At 41.4% G+C, this 18,833-nt stretch overlaps 2 protein-coding genes across 7 annotated transcripts in view; one reads left to right on the top strand and one right to left on the bottom strand.

Moving 5' to 3' along the window:
- The first annotated feature begins 2,853 nt into the window (after positions 1–2,853).
- Positions 2,854–18,833, top strand: part of mast4 (microtubule associated serine/threonine kinase family member 4) — a 143,746-nt gene continuing 127,766 nt past the window's right edge. For all 6 annotated transcript variants that reach the window (XM_070552446.1, XM_070552445.1, XM_070552444.1 and 3 more), the window contains exon 1: positions 2,854–3,260. In XM_070552446.1, the coding sequence (XP_070408547.1) occupies positions 3,084–3,260 (177 nt within the window). In that variant the 5' untranslated portion in view covers positions 2,854–3,083. The remainder of the gene's footprint in view (positions 3,261–18,833) is intronic.
- Positions 13,751–18,833, bottom strand: part of LOC139070353 (uncharacterized) — a 275,750-nt gene continuing 270,667 nt past the window's right edge. The window contains exon 2 of the mRNA XM_070552450.1: positions 13,751–14,534. Within this exon, the coding sequence (XP_070408551.1) occupies positions 13,839–14,534 (696 nt within the window). The 3' untranslated portion in view covers positions 13,751–13,838. The remainder of the gene's footprint in view (positions 14,535–18,833) is intronic.

Raw genomic sequence — 18,833 nt, 5'->3', positions numbered from 1 at the left:
TATTGCTGGTAGAAAATGTCAATTTTTCATGTAATCAACTGTTGGTGCAGGCTGCACACCTCTGCTATATGACATTAAAAACGTTTTTATGTAATGATGGATTGCAAGAGCATTTCTGTAGATTATTTACTATAATTGAAAACTTGTGACTGGGCAAATTACATTAAGCCTAACAGACAAGGCTCAGGGAACTGTCAGTTTCTGGCAGCTGCCCCTGTGTGTATGACCCGGTCCTCTCCAGCAGATGAATCCTCTTCTAAACGTATCAAAACATTTTAACGACCTCTGAGAAAAGGAGTCAGACCTTGTCAGTTAGGTTTAGCTCATGTTTGAAACAACAAACATTGCAAATAACAAATATGTGATCTAATCCTGCTGACTGACTGACGGCCTGTGTGGACTTTAACCCATCTTCAGAGACATAGGTGTGTGTCACTCATCACCCTCATCCTGTGCAGCATGGAGATGAGACTGAATAAACGGTAATGTCTATATTGGCTGTATACAAATGTGTAAGCATGCCCTCTAGTGGTCAGTCTGTTCCTTATTCTGTCCTACTCTGATGGGATCAAACTGTTAACAGTACGGAAAAACTGGGGAAACATTTTTAAGGAGCTAAATCCCAAACCGCTTCAGTATGTGAGACGTGTGTAAATAAACACATCTTCTCCAATGAGGAAATAAAAAAACATCACCTCATGCAAACAGCAGCATGCGTGTTCAGAGCAGGACTGGATGATGCATCAGAACTGAACTGATATTTCCTTTGTGATCCTGGTTCCTGGTTTCAGTTTTCATGCCGTTATGGGCATCCACTCCTGAAAGACTGATTTGCTTTACCAGAGCAAGCTAACAATGCAGCTACATGCAAAAATCATCCGTGAAATCTCCAGATAAACCAGACCAGCTACACAAAATACTGCAGACTCCTAACACCCACTCTGTTATTGTTTCAAATCAGAAGAAGCTACTGAGCTCCAGCCCTGGCAACTGATGCGATCTGCAGTAAAGTAAAACATTCACAAGAGTTTTCTAATTTTTTAATGATATTTCTTGAACTTTCTTGTTGAAATGCCATATTTGTTTTGTTTAAAAGGTAAAGGTAAATTGCCGTGTTCTTCAAATGAGCCAGAACAGTTGGGGAGAGGATTGGTGCACAGAGCATCCTGCTACTCCATGTGTTTACTACATCCATACAGCATAGATTAATGATGAAACTGAGCTCGACAGACCTTCACACTGAGATCTGAAAACGTGATTTGCATCAATAAAATGATGCTTACAAGTGATTGCATCAAAACATAGCTTACTCCTATAGACAGATTACTCAAGAGGTGAATTTAGTGTTAATAATTTAGGAGTGTGTTGCTGCATGTCAGTGCTATACAAATACAAGTGTAACCACTGATGCTTATGTGTAAATGTAAGAAAATACAGTAAAGTGAATTACTAAAATCTGAAAAGAACGAGATCACGGATACAAACGGCTGAAATGAGTTTTCTCCACAGGGTGGGCTCTCTCTTGGAGATAGGGTGAGAAGCTCGGTCATCTAGAAGGGGCTTGGAGTAGACCCGATGCTCCTCCACGTCGAGAGGAGCCAGTTGAGGTGGCTCGGGCATCTGGACAGGATGCCTCCCGGACGCCTCCCTGGTGATGTTTTCTGGGCACGTCCAACTGGAAGGAGACTTAAAGGAAGACCCAGGACACACTGGAGGGACTATGTCTCTCGTCTGGCCAGGGAACGCCTCGGGATTGCCCCAGAGGAGCTGGCCCAAATGGATGGAAGGATTTACTAGAGTGTGTGTGTCCCTGTGATGGACTGGAGACTTGGCCAGGATGTCCTCCACCTCTTGCTTGATGAATGCCGATAGACACCAGCTCCCTGCGACTGAGGAACAAGCAGTGCAGAAAAGAAGTTCCAGGTTACTCCATGTGATTTTTTAAATGAAATTAAACATTTTCAGGAGCAGAGAGAAGTAAAGTATAGTTTACATACACGTTTGACAGATTACCATGAGACACTTCAATAGGGTAGGCTATTAACAAATATATGGTAACAATGACAACAATAAGAACAAGAAACAAATATTACATTGCAAATAAACAGTTAAATTATTTGGCATTGCCACTTCCGTTTGATTATTGAATAGGATAAAAGTATACATGTGAATATTTCAGAGTGGGATATTAATCTTTCACAATCATAGATTAGCTCTAAAATGTTTTACATAGCTGTTAGTTGAAATTTGATCTAATTGGTTAAAAATAAGATTCTCTCATCAATAGAAACAGGTCTTTTCCTGATTTATTCATATTCAGTTAGTTTACGATACTTTAACAGATATTCTATTCTATTCTAAAAAGGGCAGAAATGCCTCATGATTGTAATGCTTGCAGACTCTTGATCTAGATAATACAAAATGTTTTATGGGATAAAATAAAACTCTTTTATCTTGTTTGTTAAAGGATTTGAAAGAGAAACCCCAGCATTTTGATGCGTGCGTGCGTGTGTGTGTGTGGGTGTGTGTATGTGTGTTGGAGCTGGTGTAGCCTAGAGATAAAGTGAAAGAGAAAGATAAAGAAATTTGCAGGCAGAAGTAAAGTAATTATTAAATAAATAAGAAAACTGAAGTAAAGTATCTAAAGTTGTCGCTTGTTGCAATAATAACAATTTAAACGGCTTGTTTTGAAGTTCAGCCAAGGGCCTTGATTTAAAAGGTTTGCTGTGGTCTGATTGGTCCACTCTCACACGTTGTGGGCGGGGCTTGTTTGGGGGCTGCTGCTGCAGTGAAAGATATGAGGGGAAGAGGCGGATAGAGTCACTCGAACTGGGAAGTTTGGAGCGTCGAAATCCAACAGGAGCTCGCCGGTAACAGCAGCGGGGAGCCCGGTCGCGTGCTCCCTGCGGTCGTTGGCTCATTTCCTACCCGAGAATTCCCGAGTGTCGGCGTCGTGACTGAAAACCAGCCGAAAAGTGGAGTCCAGAATGAGCCAGCAGCAGCAGGTGCGCCGACGGACAGGTTAATTAAAAGCCTCGCAGGGCTGGTTTTTGGCGGCGCGCGGGTTTGTTTTTATTGACATCATGGAGCAGCAACAGTTTTCGCCCTCCTCGTCTTCGAGTTCGCGCACCATCTCCGAGCAGGACGACACGTCGGCTGCAGAAAACTTGAACTCTGGTGGAAACGGAGCGGAGGAGTGCGGAAAACATGAAGAGGAGACGCAAGGAAAAGACGGAGAAGAAGATGAAGATGACTATATGGTAAACACAGAATACACGAACACGTTTAAAACATCTGGGTGTGACTAAAACTCTAATTATGTTTAAATGTGTCATTTTAAAGCTCACAAAAGTCCTAATTAGGCTCTGATGTCAGAATATTTGGAAGCTGCAACTCAGCTGAGCTCATGTTGCAGATGTGAAGAAGTCCAACTATAATCCATGATGTGTGCTCCTCTGACTTCATCCACTCATGATGCTCATCCTGAAAAATCAAAACGGCCTTTGTCACTAAAACTTGTACATTTCTGTGGAGGTCTAATTCCAACAAACAGGCTATTACCAGGTCTATGAAACGTAGAAACCACCTTGTCAGCTTTACCTGGCATTTATTATTGTGTGTTTAAAACAGCCAAACAGCATAAAGTTGATCCTGCTCTCAACATTTAATCACATTTTATTATTGCGATTTTAGATTAAGGTGGATTTTGAGGTTTTGTATTTGAGAAAAAACAACTAAACCAGTTAATTTTTAGCATAAGGTTTAGTTTTCTTGGTCAAAGGCATCTTAAACATGGTTTTGATCGTTTTGAGATGCATTTCTGTGACAAAAATGTGAACAATCACCTGTTTCAGACAGCTCTCTGAAATGAGATAATTGTTCCCATGTCAATAAATCTGATAATAGAAAATCAAAAGGTGCGTAAGTTGGAAACATTCAAGTCTCTTTAAAGCGCAAGTCACCCCTCAAATCAACGTATTTTTTCCTGATGAATTATATAAATGCGTGTCTAATCGTGCTGCAGACACGTGTAGTCAATAGTTTTGCACTTTAGTGCATTTTAGTTAAAATTAAAAATTTCTGCCTGAAACTGCCAGTGTTGTGCCGTTGTCAGGTAAAAACTCTTCACTGCATTTGAATTTAAATCTGTCACCGCTATTGGCTAAGAGGTATGCTATGATGTAAACTGGTACATTATGATGTCACAATGTCGTGAGTGTGTGTATTTGTTAGTGGCTCCACCCTCTTGGTCTGCTAGGCAACAGCATTTGTTGCATTTTTCAAACAGGAAGTGGGAGTGGAGCACGCGTCTTGTAAGGGGTGACTTGCTCTTTAAGAAGCTGTACCACCTTGAGTCGTAAAATTTGAGAGGGTGCTCGCTGCAGAACTACAAAGGTGGAGCTGCACCAGAGTCAGCCCCGCCCATTCACGCAAACTCAGCCTAGCCCACTGACTTCCGTTTTTGTTTTTCAACTTTATCGCAAACTAACCTGACTCTCATGAATTATGGCTGTTACTAGTTTACAGTCGTTAATGCTATGTTCTGTGCTCCAATTAAACAAGATAAATATAACTTGCTACATGACAAAGTCTGAATATATCCCGAAATGAAAAGGTTTCTTTTAGCGAATATCTGCCCACAGCTGCTCCAACAAAAGTCCTGTACAACAACATTTGACATTATTATGTGAGTTTTGGTAGTCCAGTGGCAAGATTGTTTGACTTAAGTTTTGCTTTCCCCTCAGCTGATGCTGGTTCGGTTCTCGGTGGGGTCGGCAACAATCTATTTTGCCAGCTGAAACATTTAATGTGTTCATATTTTAGTTGTAATGTTCATTTTCAGCAAAATATTTATGTCTCTACAAGTTCTTTGAATTTGGTCGTTCCTAAACAGCATTTTAGTTGAAACTCTGCTCACAAATGGACTCACACTGGCTAAATAAACGAATGAATAAATAAAAAAACAATTAGTCATTATATGTTAAACGGCATACCAATAAATTGTTGTAAACATAGTACTGGCAAGTGTAGCTAGAAATGAGGAAAAGGGGTTATAGAATATTTACACTACTGGGAGGCGAACCTGCGCAAAACTGCATGTCAACCTGACACCATAACCACTACACCACCACATCTTATAATACTTGTGTGGCGTTGCATGTTATTGTGCCATCCAGTGTGTCTTTGTAGACGGGATGTATGATTTTTCTGGCGGTGTCTCAGTAGAAGTCATTTCAGAAATAATTTGTCAGAAAATTCACAGAATATCCAGATTTGAGAACCAAGACCAGACCCGCTTCGGGGGAGGAGACCAAATTGAAGCTGAGATGGGAAGAAAATGCATGAATGAGGCCAACAATGGCTTTGGCGTGTTTCGTATGAGGAAATGACAATATAACATGATTAAAAGTTCCAAAAGTTAGATTTTTAATTATATGGAACCTTTACAAAAACTGTTCAATTCACTTCTCAACTCCGTCCCCAATCCTGCATTTTTTAGCTATAACACCCTCTTTGGTTCCAGAATGCTATAAAGTCTGACAACTGGAAGGTATTGGACTTACTCTGATAGAATGGGCGGGGCTGATTCTGGAATGGGTGGGGCTGACTCTGGTGCAGCTCCACCTTCTGGTGCAGCTCCGCCTTTGTGGTTCTGCAGCGAGCACCATTTGTAAAATTTGACTCAACATAATACACATGACAGCCCCATCTAGTGGCAACTTTTGTTTCTGCGCATACCTGTAGTTATCGTCAATTTATCGTTATCAAGATGAAATGTATCGTGATATTGATTTAAGGCCATATCGCCCAGCTCTACTCTGTTCTGTCAATGATACGAGCCTGTGATTGGTGAGTTAAACATTATTTAGAATTTCTGAGTGGTTTATAAAAGTGTTTATGTGGCTACAGTTAGTAGTATCCTTGTTTGTCGTATTTCTTTGGAATCCCAAGAATCCTAGCTTTCTAGTGAGGTAGAATGTGTGTGTGAGTGTGTGTGTATATAATAATAATAATAATAATAATAATAATGCATTGAACTTATATAGAGCTTTTCTAAACACCTAAAGACACTTTCACACACTCACATTCACACACTGCTAGTGATGGTAAGCTACTTGTAGCCACAGCCAATAATTAAGCAAAAAAGACACTGATTTGACCTGAAGTATGTAATGTCCCATCTGAAAGGCAATTGGCGTAAACAAATGATGAAGGTCTCGTCATCGATGGTCAGTAAATTGTCCAAACGCACAACCTTAATCTCCACATTTTGAAATATGTGAACGGTCTCTTTAATGTTTGAATTTTGGGTAGGTCAGTTATTTGGTGAGAGAATTTCCCCAAAGATCTAGGTGCACATTTTAAAAGGAAAGATCGATGTGGTGTTTGTTCAGGAAACAGAAGGAGGAAAAAAAAGAGGAAGGCAGAATTACGGCCTCAGGTCTTTGAGTTGACTAACTCGGATGCTTCCACAGACTGGTCCGACTGGCTGTAATTTTCTCAGTATGCTCAGATGGGTGTGTTTGTGGTTTTCACACATTTGGCTGACCTGGAAACCTTTTCAAAGTCTTGATGCAGGGCTGTAGGTGTGTCTCAATGTATCCCTCATTGTTATGTTTTTTTTTGTACAAATGTAGAGGAAGTAAAATTGCGTAAGTGTTTTACAGCTGTTGTTGCCCAGATCCGTATGGATGTGTGTCTGAAGGCTGTGTATGTAACAGAAAGTGCTGAGAAGGGGGTGTTTACATGCCCAACAGACTTGCTCACACACACACACCAACAGCCCTGAGACGATACCCTGGGGGTGGTGTCATGTTTATTAGCCGTAAAGCTGGGATATAAAATGCAATGAGCAATTGAGGCTGCCAATGAAATTAAGTACTCAAGTATTTAATTTTGTCTTCTATTTTGGTTTCAGCATTTCTCGTAATCAAAACCACATGTACTGAGTTTGACCCTTAGCTATGTCCTTTCACCTTGTGCCCTTTCATGTACATTTCAACCCGGTGACCCCTTTCGTGTCGACCCCAGAAGACGAGATGTAATCTGACTCCACATACAGAACTAAACTGGTATCAATGGCCAAAAACGTTGCAAACCAGGTTGGTGCTGGGTTAAATAAGAGACCCTGACCTTTTGACTTGTGTCTTGCATTCAACAAGTTAAAGAAGGAAAGTCTCTGAGAGCACATGACATCACTGCGCCCCCCCCCCCCCATGCTGACCAGCTCAGTTACTGCTCTTTTTCCAGAGATGGCACTACAGAGGGTTCCAAGCATCCAGACCAAGAATATCAGTGAGTTCATCTAAGTTTTCTCCATGATATTAGATGATTTCTCCAACTTTTTTCTATGCATAATCTTCATTATGCAGCCAAAATGCAAGATGGATAACATACTTGTTGGATTTAAAACCAGATTTTGGAACGGCAGATGCGAATTGTCTGTTAATTGTCGATAAATAATAAAAATCAGTTTAACCCTGACCCTGCTACTCATTGTTGAAAAATTAAAGTCTTGCTAGCACCGCTGTTTAAAGGTCTCGATCTCTGATAAATCATGTAATACTTGTTGTTTTTGAATTGTGATTGATCACTCTGAGTTCCATTGACAGACTGAACCTGAAAATTCCCTTCAATCCCTGTTGCCTGCATTAAGGGACATGCATAAGGAAACAAAATAATTGTTTTCTTGGCTCGCAACAGCTGAGGGTCGAATTCATTGTGCAACCAAGAGAGAACAGAGCATGGCCCAATCTCAATACTCACACTGCACCCTGCGGTCTTCAGCAAAGTGCACTTGGAGAACGTGCGCAGTAGAATTCGAGTGTATAGTACACAAGTGTGCAAATAATTGCAGAATTGAGACGGGGAGCATCGTGTCATCGATTGCAACACATGCCGGGATGCTGTTCGCTGTGAAACTTTTTTCAAAAGCCTTTATTCATAACTTTCAAGCAAACAACAAAGCAGTTATTTGAAATAAATTTAACTTCATTGCTGTTTTGTCTAAAACATTCAGAGCATCAACTAATCATGCTAAAATGAACTAATTTCATTAGAAAATACATATTTTTAGAAAAGGAACTTGAGCCATTTCTCCTGCAGCAATGACTTGTGGGTAATACCCTTATCCGAGGTCCGCATCGCTGCGGACTTGGGTGAAGGGCAGATTAAGGGTGCAATGGGGGGCGTGGTCAACTTCCGTTTTTGAGAATCGGTACAATACGCACTCATACCCCTGGCTGGGAATGCGCAGTTGAAGGGCGCAAGGATGCAAGTGCGAGATTGGGCCCATGTCTTGGCTAGTAGAAGCTAACCGTTAGCAACTCCACAACATGGCTGACCATGTTCTGAATTGTTATTTGTGGAGATGAAGCAATTTTTACCCAAGAAGGAAGAGCTAACTGGAAAGGGACGCACAAATTAGGATACAAATTTTATTTCATAAATGAATCATTAACCAGCGAAGAGACTAAAACCGGTGAAATAATCTCTCATTTGTGTTTTTGTCCAAAACTAACTCAGTTATTTTATGACAGTAGCTGATAATGGTTGACAACACACACCGTGATGTAAGAAATTTGGAAGATCCTGCATTACATCATGATTAAACTTAACCAAAACAAATATCACTCCATAATTTCTCCAAACAGAATGCTCTTGGTTAAAACTTGGGTTTTGGTGACGTGAAGTGCTTCTGTGAATGTTAAACCTGTTCGTTTTTATTGTGACAAACCAGAGCTCCTTTTTCCTAACTCTGCCAGGGTTTCTGTTTCGATAAAGCATGCAGATGTTTATGCAGCAGTCCCAAGGAGGATTATCTTCAGCACACAGTGAGCACCAACATAAACTGAGTGCCTTCCTCAGTAGAGGGCTAGGTGCGTTGTGAACTGTCCATGCCAGCTTCCTTTAAGAAAACAGGACCTCTTGTTGGGGAGCAAAAGAAATCCAAAGCTGATATACAGGTCCTTCTAAAAAACTTAGCATATTGTGATAAAGTTCATTATTTTCTGTAATGTACTGATAAACATTAGACTTTCATATATATTAGATTCATTACACACTACTGAAGTAGTTCAAGCCTTTTATTGTTTCTAATATTGATGACTTTAGCATTCAGCTCATGAAAACCCAAAATTCCTGTCTAAAAAAATTAGCATATTTCATCCCACCAATAAAAGAAAAGTGTTTTTAATGCAAAAAAAAAGTCAACCTTCAAATAATTGTTATAATTATGCACTCAATACTTGGTGGGGAATCCTTTTGCAGAAATGACTGCTTCAGTGCAGAGTAGCATGGAGGCAATCAGCCTGTGGCACTGCTGAGGTGTTATGGAGACCCAGGATGATTCGATAGCGGCCTTAAGCTCATCCAGAGTGTTGGGTCTTGCGTCTCTCAACTTTCTCTTCAGTTTCCCGCAGATTCTCTATGGGGTTCAGGTCAGGAGAGTTGGCAGGCCAATTGGGCAGAGTAGTACCATGGTCAGTAAACCATTTACCAGTGGTTTTGGCACTGTGAGCAGGTGCCAGGTGGTGCTGAAAAATGAAATCTTCATCGCTATAAAGCTTTTCAGCAGATGGAAGCATGAAGATCTCAAATCTCCTGATAGCTAGCTGCATTGACCCTGCCCTTGATAAAACACAGTGGACCAACACCAGCAGCTGACATGGCACCCCAGACCATCACTGACTGTGGGTACTTGACACTGGACTTCAGGCATTTTGGCATTTCCCTCTGCCCAGTCTTCTAGTTCAAAAGTGGCTTGACCTGGGGAATGTGGCACCTGTAGCCCATTTCCTGCACACGCCTGTACACGGTGGCTCTGGATGTTTCTACTCCAGACTCAGTCCACTGCTTCCGCAGGTCCCCCAAGGTCTGGAATCGGTCCTTCTCCACAATCTTCCTCGGGGTTCGGTCACCTCTTCTCGTTGTGCAGCGTTTTGTGCCACACTATTTCCTTCCCACATACTGTAATGAATCTAATATATATGAAAGTCTAATGTTTATCAGTACATTACAGAAAATAATGAACTTTATCACAATATGCTAATTATTTGAGAAGGACCTGTAATTGATGACATTCTGGAAACGATGTGAAATGATGGGGCAGATCTGAAAATTCTCCACTGGAGTTTAGGACAGAAATGGCTAATTTCACTGGATTGTTCAGCAGTCTGACCCGTAACTTTTGTTTCATTGTTCTTGGTCTCTCATTAGTTTTGCTTTCACAGCAGGAAGCTGCTTTTCAGTCGTTTCCAGGAGTGGACACAAAACGTTTATCATCTTAGAGCCTAACCCCAGATATTGATGCACTTGAATCTAATAAGCGACGTCTGAATCTGGCTTGAACCACAAAGTGTCGGAGTAAATGCAAACTCGACTTGAGTTAATGTGGTTTTAATAGTCCAAAGAATGTCCCTCTCTGTTTGCAAATCTTATTTTGGACCTTATTATATTCTCCATATTTTTGTTCTTTTCTTACAGTTTTAGTAAAAAATTGTTTTTTACTTGACGATGGGAGTATTTACATTGGATCATGCATTGGATAGTGTCATCAGCAAGGAGGAACTGTGTAAGAATAGAACAAAAACTGGATAATAAAGATAAACACAGAATGAACGTATAAAGGATATAATGTCATTTCCTCACGAAAAACCAGTTTTGGCTCTAAATTTTTTCCAATTTCAGCTTCAAATCCACTCCTGGCCCGCTAAGCTATTAGACACCTGGATAGGGTTGCTGCTGCGCCACAATGGCCCACTTCCCCATCCAGGTAGTGTCAAATCTAGATCCCTCCACTCCTGGACTGTAATTACTAACATTCTGTCTCTCTGTGTAGCTAGAACTGTTAAATCTACACAGTTGTGAAGAAGTGATTTCTTTCTTATCTAATCAACCTCTTAATAATGCGTATAACCCAAAAATTGTCTTTGAGACACAAGAGTCCTGTCCAGTCTTCCTTCAGAAGAGTTAAATCATCAGGAATGTTTGGATTTCATCTCTAGGAGTCATAATGGGACCATGACTTAAGAGACTGCTTGTTAAACCACCTCTAGTACCGAAGTGAGTTTTCAGATGGATTACTTCTTCAAATTGCAACTGTTCAAATTTAAATCCACCTGATGGAAAGACTGGAACAGTTAATTGCTTGCAGTTTATGGTTAGCTACTCCAAGAATGGTTTAAAAATGTTCAGAGCCAAGTATTTTTACTTGCAAAAATGGTTTTAAGTAAAAACACAAATGTTTTGTCTCCTAACAAATGTTCTGCATTGGGTCAAACGTGGTAGGAAAAGTTTGGGATTGGGGAAAGAAGAGAATTTGGCAAGAAATATTTTTTTAACTGGCCTCTGTTCAGCTTTACTGGCTCTGAATCTCTAGCACTGATTTGACCTCTTTAACTCAATAAATGTGTCACTCAGCACGCAGCAGCTTTAGAAGGATGGGGTCAACCCAGTGCTGGTCCACTAGATGATGTTGTCTCGTTTACAGCAACATTGCTCAGATAAAAAACAAATATTTATAAAACAAATCAATGTCACACAGCTGTGTGGGGAGGAACTAGATTTTCCTGTGTAGTGGCGTTATTCTTGCAGTGAGTCATGAACTTTTTCAAACTAACGTCCCGAAACTCTAATCTCTGTAAACAGAAAAAAGCTGGAGGCTAGAAATGTTTTTGAATCAGTCCCGAGAGTCTAGCCGAAACACCTCCATTCAAACTACCTCTCGTAGAGAGTCCTGGTTCGGTGAGCTAAGCTGAGATTTATTCAAGCCAGGTTTTTCCTGAAGAACTTGAACAAGCAGCAATAAACACGTTTCTATTTTGAGATTAACAGTAACCACAAAACTCGCAAGACGTAAATTAACTTGGTGGAGAAAGTAGATGTAGAAAATTCGAAGTAAGATGAAGGGGGTTTGCATTTCTGCAGGACCGTTTGCATAAAGAGAGGCAGAAACCAAACCCAGTACAGCATCTTTAGCATGCCTTTAAGTTTATCTGTGCAAACAATTTCTCATCAAGCTCTTTCAGACTGCTCCTGTCATGAGAACTGGTCTTTGTCATTGGCGACTAACATGCCCCCCAGCCCTAGACGAAGCAAGAAAGCTGCTATATCTGACAGGTCTGTTTCCACCAGGCGTGTCTTGGATGTGTCCTAGAGGTGTAGTGTCGTGCAGCGCCACTAAATGTACACGTCGGGTTTATTTGGTATTCGCTACACTTCCAGAACACTCTACGTTCAGATTAATGGGCCTAACGATAAATCAAACGCAATCAGTGCAAGGCATCTGGAAAATAAAAAAATATATAAGACGTTCTGATTTCCTATTGCATAACTACTTAAAGGGATGCTGTGCAACTTTTTCATATTTTTAAATTATTGTCTTGAGTGAGCTTGTGGTAAAATGACCCTTTACAGGGTTAAGAAATGTCAGACTGCTATTGCTCCCTGTGACCAGAATACTGCACTTGCAACTTCAGACTGGCAGGCCGCCACCTGTGCACTTAGAAAAACTTGAGCTGACATACCTGGCACTGCATTCTTCTTCCAACATGTTTCCTGCGTGTTTTAGATCATGGGGTACTAGCAGCAGCTGACAAGGTGTGAATCTTCACTTGTCATTCGATTACGATCATTGGGTCAACGATTCAATTTGATTCGATATCCCGATGCATTACGATTATTTCATATTGATTTGTTTTCATTGATAGATGGAAGATATCAGATAATTGCTTTTTATTTATTTTATTTTTTTTTTATCAAAAATGTAATTGACACAACCTGCCATCCCTCAAAAGCTCTCCATTCCTAACAGGTTAGGACAAAACATTTTAAACATTTAAGATTTAACAAAGTAAAACAATCTTTTTCCTCGTTCAGCACCACGTCTCAGGCTGAGAAAAACGTGCGTTGCAAAAACTCACAAAATCTAAAAAAGTACTGAAAACTTACAGGACACATAATGTAATAATAAAATACATAATGGGTTCGTATCTGAGCAGCTTTAGAGTCCAATATGTATGCCACAGTTCAAGGGTGTCAGAAATAACACCAAATGAAATGTTTGACTTAGTTTGTTATTTTATTTGAACCCAGTGGTTCATTTCTGAAATGTTGGAGAATGAATCAAGTTCTGTTTGATGCAGAAAATAATAAAACATAAAACAAATTCTAAACTTCCAATAATATTTATGATGTGTTTTATTCTTTCTGATAATAACACCAGCAGAAGGCTGTGGGCTGGATTAGGATTAAATTACCCATCTGATGGATCTCCTTCACTAACCACTAACCTGTTCTGTGTCACCCTCACCATGTAACCCTCATGTCCATGCTGTCTCTGGAGGAGCAGATGGGAAACAAGAGCTCCTGTAGCCTAAAATGTACCAAAGTGTCTTCCCAGTTTTTTTTAATTGAATTTAACATCAGTTTATCTTCATGAAACAAAAGAATAAAGTGGAACAAAAACTTTTATCTTCTACACTCAACAAAAATATAAATGCAACACCTTTGTTTCTGCTCCGATTTTTCATGAGATGGACTTAAAGATCTAAAATTCATTCCAGATACACAATATTACCATTTCTCTCAAACATTGTTCACAAATCAGTCTAAATGTGTGATAGTGAGCACTTCTGCTTTGCTGAGATAATACATCCCACCTCACAGGTGTGCCACATCAAGATGCTGATCCGACATCATGAGTAGTGCACAGGTGTACCTTATACTGCCCACAATAAAAGGCCTCCCTGGAATGTGCAGTTTTGTCTCACAGCAAAATGCCACAGATGCCACAAGCATTGAGGGAGCATGCAATTGGCATGCTGACAGCAGGAATGTCAACCAGATCTGTTGCTCGTGTATTGAATGTTCATTTCTCCACCATAAGCCATCTCCAAAGGCGTTTCAGAGAATATGGCAGTACATCCAACCGGCCTCACAACCGCAGACGACGTGTAACCACACCAGCCCAGGACCTCCACATCCAGCAGGTTCACCTCCAAGATCGTCTGAGACCAGCCACTCAGACAGCTGCTGAAACAATTGGTTTGCATAACCAAACAATTTCTGCACAAACTGTCTGAAACCATCTCAGGGAAGCTCAACTGCATGCTCGTCGTCCTCATCGGGGTCTTGACCTGACTCCAGCTTGTCGCCGTAACAGACTTGAGTGGGCAAATGCTCACATTCGATGGTGTCTGGCACATTGGAGAGGTGTTCTCTTCACGGATGAATCTCTGTTTACATTGTTCAGGGCAGATGGCAGGCAGCGTGTGTGGCATTGATGTTTCAGCAAGATAATGCATGGCCCCATGTTGCAAGGATCTGTACACAATTCTTGGAAGCTGAAAATGTCCCAGTTCTTGCATGGCCAGCATACTCACCGAACATGTCACCTGTTGAGCATGCTTGGGATGTGCTTGACCGGCGTATACAACAGCGTGTACCAGTTCCCAATAATATCGATCAACTTCGCACAGCCATTGAAGAGGAGTGGACCACATTCCACAGGCCACAATTGACAATCTGATAAACTCTATGCGAAGATGTGTTGCACTGCATGAGGCAAATGGTGGTCACACCAGATACTGACCAGTTCTGAGTCCCAAGACCCCCCAATAAAGCAAAAAAACTGCACATTCCAGGGTGGCCTTTTATTGTGGGCAGTATAAGGTACACCTGTGCACTACTCATGATGTCAGATCAGCATCTTGATGTGGCACACCTGTGAGGTGGGATGGATTATCTCAGCAAAGCAGAAGTGCTCACTATCACACCTTTAGACTTATTTGTGAACAATGTTTGAGAGAAATGGTAATCTTGTGTATCTGGAATGAATTCTAGATCTTTAAGTCCATCTCATGAAAAATTGGAGCAGAAACAAAGGTGTTGCGTTTATATTTTTGTTGAGTGTATTTCTCTCTCCTTTGAACTTCTCCGTGTCCCTAAATAAAAGACGGATGATTACGCTCCAGCCGCCGTTAGGGCGGTCGCGGTTGAGGAATTCCCCCTGCGGTGATTCAGGGTGGCTTAATATTGCGGTATGCGATATTATTGCAGCACTTTTTTTTTATTGCAGTTAGGGCTGCTCAATTAATCGAATTTTAATCACGATTACGATCTGAGTTTTGAACAATTATAAAAAACAAAACAAGCCGATTATTTGCTCCTCCCGCTTGCGCTGCCCTGAGTTGCAAATGAAGCGCACCTCCACAGTGTTGCCAACTTAGCGACTTTGACGCTATTTCTAGCAGCTTTTCAGACCCCCTTCTTGACTTTTTAATCCTAAAAGTACCTAGCGAACACCTGAGAAGCATCTCTGGTAACCCTTAGCTACTTTCTGGATAACTGTCGTCGACATTTCCTGCAGGTTAGCTAAACACTCCGCCTGCTCTCTGGACCGTTCTTCACAACATTAGGAAAGGGAATGATGTAGTGATGTGTCAGTCGCTAAAGAAACAGCTCTCAGAGCCGGCTCCCTGTTGGATTAACCAGAGTGAGTGACACACACCGCACCTGCGGATTCCTGAGCCGCTAAAAACGGCTAAATGTGCGTGTGCCGCGTGCTAAACACACGTGCAGCTTGCCCCGATTGCTGTGAGACCGGGTTGGTGGGTGGGGGGTGCAGCTGTGGTTGGGACAATTACTACATTAACTGATGGACTTGTAAATAAATAGTTTATAAATAAGGTAGAAATAAGTTCCTCACGCTGATAAATAATAACTAATCTCTCTGAGGACACGGTGCTAGTGCACGCTCCTACAGCACCATGACACGACTCAATAAATGTTATGCAACATTTTGTAAACATCAATTTATTTGCATTTATTTGTTATAAATGCCACTGTATAATTCTTGCTGTCAGTATTTGCAAGATATTGGTATTTGGGTCTGTACTGGTTAGACTTAAATGAGTTAAACCAAGGTCATAGCCCTTGGGTCATAGACTGAGCTATAAGTATATTGGTCTTTTTATACTGGGAATCAGGAGTTATTTTAGTGATCATCTTGTTTCTTATTTTTGTCCTGATTGTGCCCTGAGCAGTTTTATGACTGAATAAAAACAAATAAAATCTACATAAATTGAAAAATCGTCTTAAATAATCGAGATCTCAATTTCAGTCACCATAATCGTGATTATTATTTTTGCCATAATCGAGCAGCCCTAATTGCAGTACTATCTAAACATAATGCTTACACATTTAAAAAAGGTTAAAAATTGCTGTGCCTTCTTTTATAACACTACTGAATGCAGATCAAAGGGCAGTAACATCACAGATCGCAGTAACGTTTGTTTCTCCGACAGTCGGAGTCCGACTGAACTTAAAAACAAAAAAATTCAGGAGGTTAAACTTTTAAATGCAAATTTGGCTGCAGCATCTAACAAATAAGAAACAAGTCCCTATTTTGTTTAGTTGTTTAAAATCAAGCATAAAAAATTACATGTAACGGGCGCGGGGCACTATCATTTCACTTTCACGCACACGAATGACGGTATTTTATAGCTCGGTCACGTCCTTGTTACCCACAAGGAAAACCAGCATGTTAACCATATACGGTTTGAGAGAGGATCTGAGAGGGGTGGCAACATTTCCAGCAACACTGAAAACCCTCTCGGATGGTGCGCTCGTTGCACTAACGCACACGTACCTGCGTGCGACAGGCGAGCAAAGGGAATCTCTCCCGGGTTGTTGCTCCACCAGGGTGGATGCATTCCTCCTGCAGGTAGCGAGTGAGCTCCAGCTCAGCTCAAACTCTCTTCGGGACGGTTGCAGAAGCAGTGCTTGTCCGGGACTTCAGGAGGTCTCCGAGCGTTTATTATTTTTTTGCCACTGGTGGCAGCTCTGTCTTGGCCAAGGACTCTGGCTGCGCAGCAGCTGACGTACTGAAAACCAAAGTGCTCCCAAAGGAGCGAAGTAACGTTTTGTTTTGATACCAGTGCAGCCATCCTTCTCAACATGCATCATTGAGTTGAACCAAGTTCAGTAATCGCGCTGGCCCATGATGCAGCGCGGTGGGCTTCTTCATATCGCGATATTTCATTTCTGCGGTTACCGTGACAGCCCTAGCCGCCATCACTGGAACCCCCCCCCCCCCCCCCCCCCCCCCAAGACCGGATCTTCCAACATCACAACACACTGTCTGAGTGCTTCCAGGAGAAATAACAATGAACTTATGAAAATCTCTCTCTTGCTCTCTCTCTCTCTGTGTGTGTGTGTGTGTGTGTGTGTGTTGCTGATCGAGCGCGCAGCGCGACAACCCGCTCAATTAACATAATTCACGGCCCAAATCCAACAGAACCTTGGCTTGGCTCCCTTCTCATCACAACACACTGATTCAGCGCTTTCATCACTCCAGATGCTACCTCGATCCTCTCACCTGTGAACAATACCCCCACACCTAAACTCATCCCCATTCAAGGTTACACTTTTTTTATTTTTATTTTTTTAACATTCCTTCTCAACCTGACAAACAAGGGTCCTTATTTGCCAGACTAGTTTATTCTGTGAACACCTGCTCCCTGAATGTGGAAGGTCAGCCGTTACATCGGCCCTTGCTTGTGTATCAACATTTGATTCTGTTTGATAATATTTAACTCGGTGTGCCATGGCTCAAACTGTTAAATAAGCAGCCGTCTGTTTAAGCGGGCGGGATGATCAGAGGAACATCTCGTCTCGGTGTTCACGTTGAGACTAAGAAGATTAACACAATCTGGTTAAGACACTTAACTCCTACGGTGGCCCGTCTGTTCACGAACCCTTGTTGATGTTTGACTCTTCTCCCCTTTGTGGGCGTAACTGAATCAACACAACTGGGTGTTCAGAGGGACGTTGGAGCTTAGGTTTATTGGTCTCTGAACAGAATGTCTCTTGGTTGGTATTTTAACAGCAAATAATGAATTTTCTTTCAAAAAAATCAAACTTCATGGTCATGCAGATGTCATCTGGTGTTTGTTTAGTATAGCATAAATCCCAAATGTGCATTAGGATAAAGCTGAACTGAGTTGCTCTCTGGCCTGAGAACGAGTGTAGCTGATTTAATGGGATACACACGGAAAGTCTCTGAGGACTTCAGCAGGAAAAAGGAACTTCCTTGGTGGGAAGAAGGATGCATGCATGACTTTGTTCTAATGCTGAAGAAAATAAATCTAAACATGGATAGCTGTATGAAATTGGAGAAGCTTCTGTTTACTTTCGGGATTTTCAACACAGGAAGCGACTCTAGTGAGAGCATACCACATTCACACACTCAGAACACAACCCTTTTAGTTGTTTTAAATATTTTTTTTATCATATGAAGTGATATTGTTGTTAAAGAAGCTTCACTGGATGTGGTAAACCTCGGATGCGTAGTGTTTGCAGCTGTGAGGTGTTTATTCTTGTGCTAACACCCAGATCCATGAGCTGAGAACAGGGGCCTGAGGGACTGAGAGCTGAAAACGGCAGATGCTGGGTGACCAGGTCGTCCCGGACAGTCAACCCTGAGAAAAAAGGAGATGAACTTGGTGGAGTTCATGGATGTCCTTCACAAACATGGAAACATTTCCTGAACTTCCGTCTGATAAGTATTGTTGGTAGATGCTGTGTAATATTGGATCACTTTAAAATGTGATTGGTTTTCTCTCTGGGTTGAGAAAATTAGAAAATGTTTTATCCTCATCACTGGAAAACAGTCAGGTCAGAAAAAGCCAGCCTCTTCTGTCACAGTGAAGATTTGCATTCATGGCCCCACCCACCCTGGCTTTTGACTGCAGAAGGCTGTGTTTACTTTGTGAGCAGACCATGTCTGTTGGTAGAAGCTAGCCGCTAGGGCTGCTCGATTATGGCAAAAA

Source organism: Nothobranchius furzeri, chromosome 6, assembly GCF_043380555.1.
Source record: "Nothobranchius furzeri strain GRZ-AD chromosome 6, NfurGRZ-RIMD1, whole genome shotgun sequence".
Classification (NCBI taxonomy): domain Eukaryota; kingdom Metazoa; phylum Chordata; class Actinopteri; order Cyprinodontiformes; family Nothobranchiidae; genus Nothobranchius; species Nothobranchius furzeri.
This window is presented reverse-complemented; position numbering and strand designations above follow the sequence as displayed.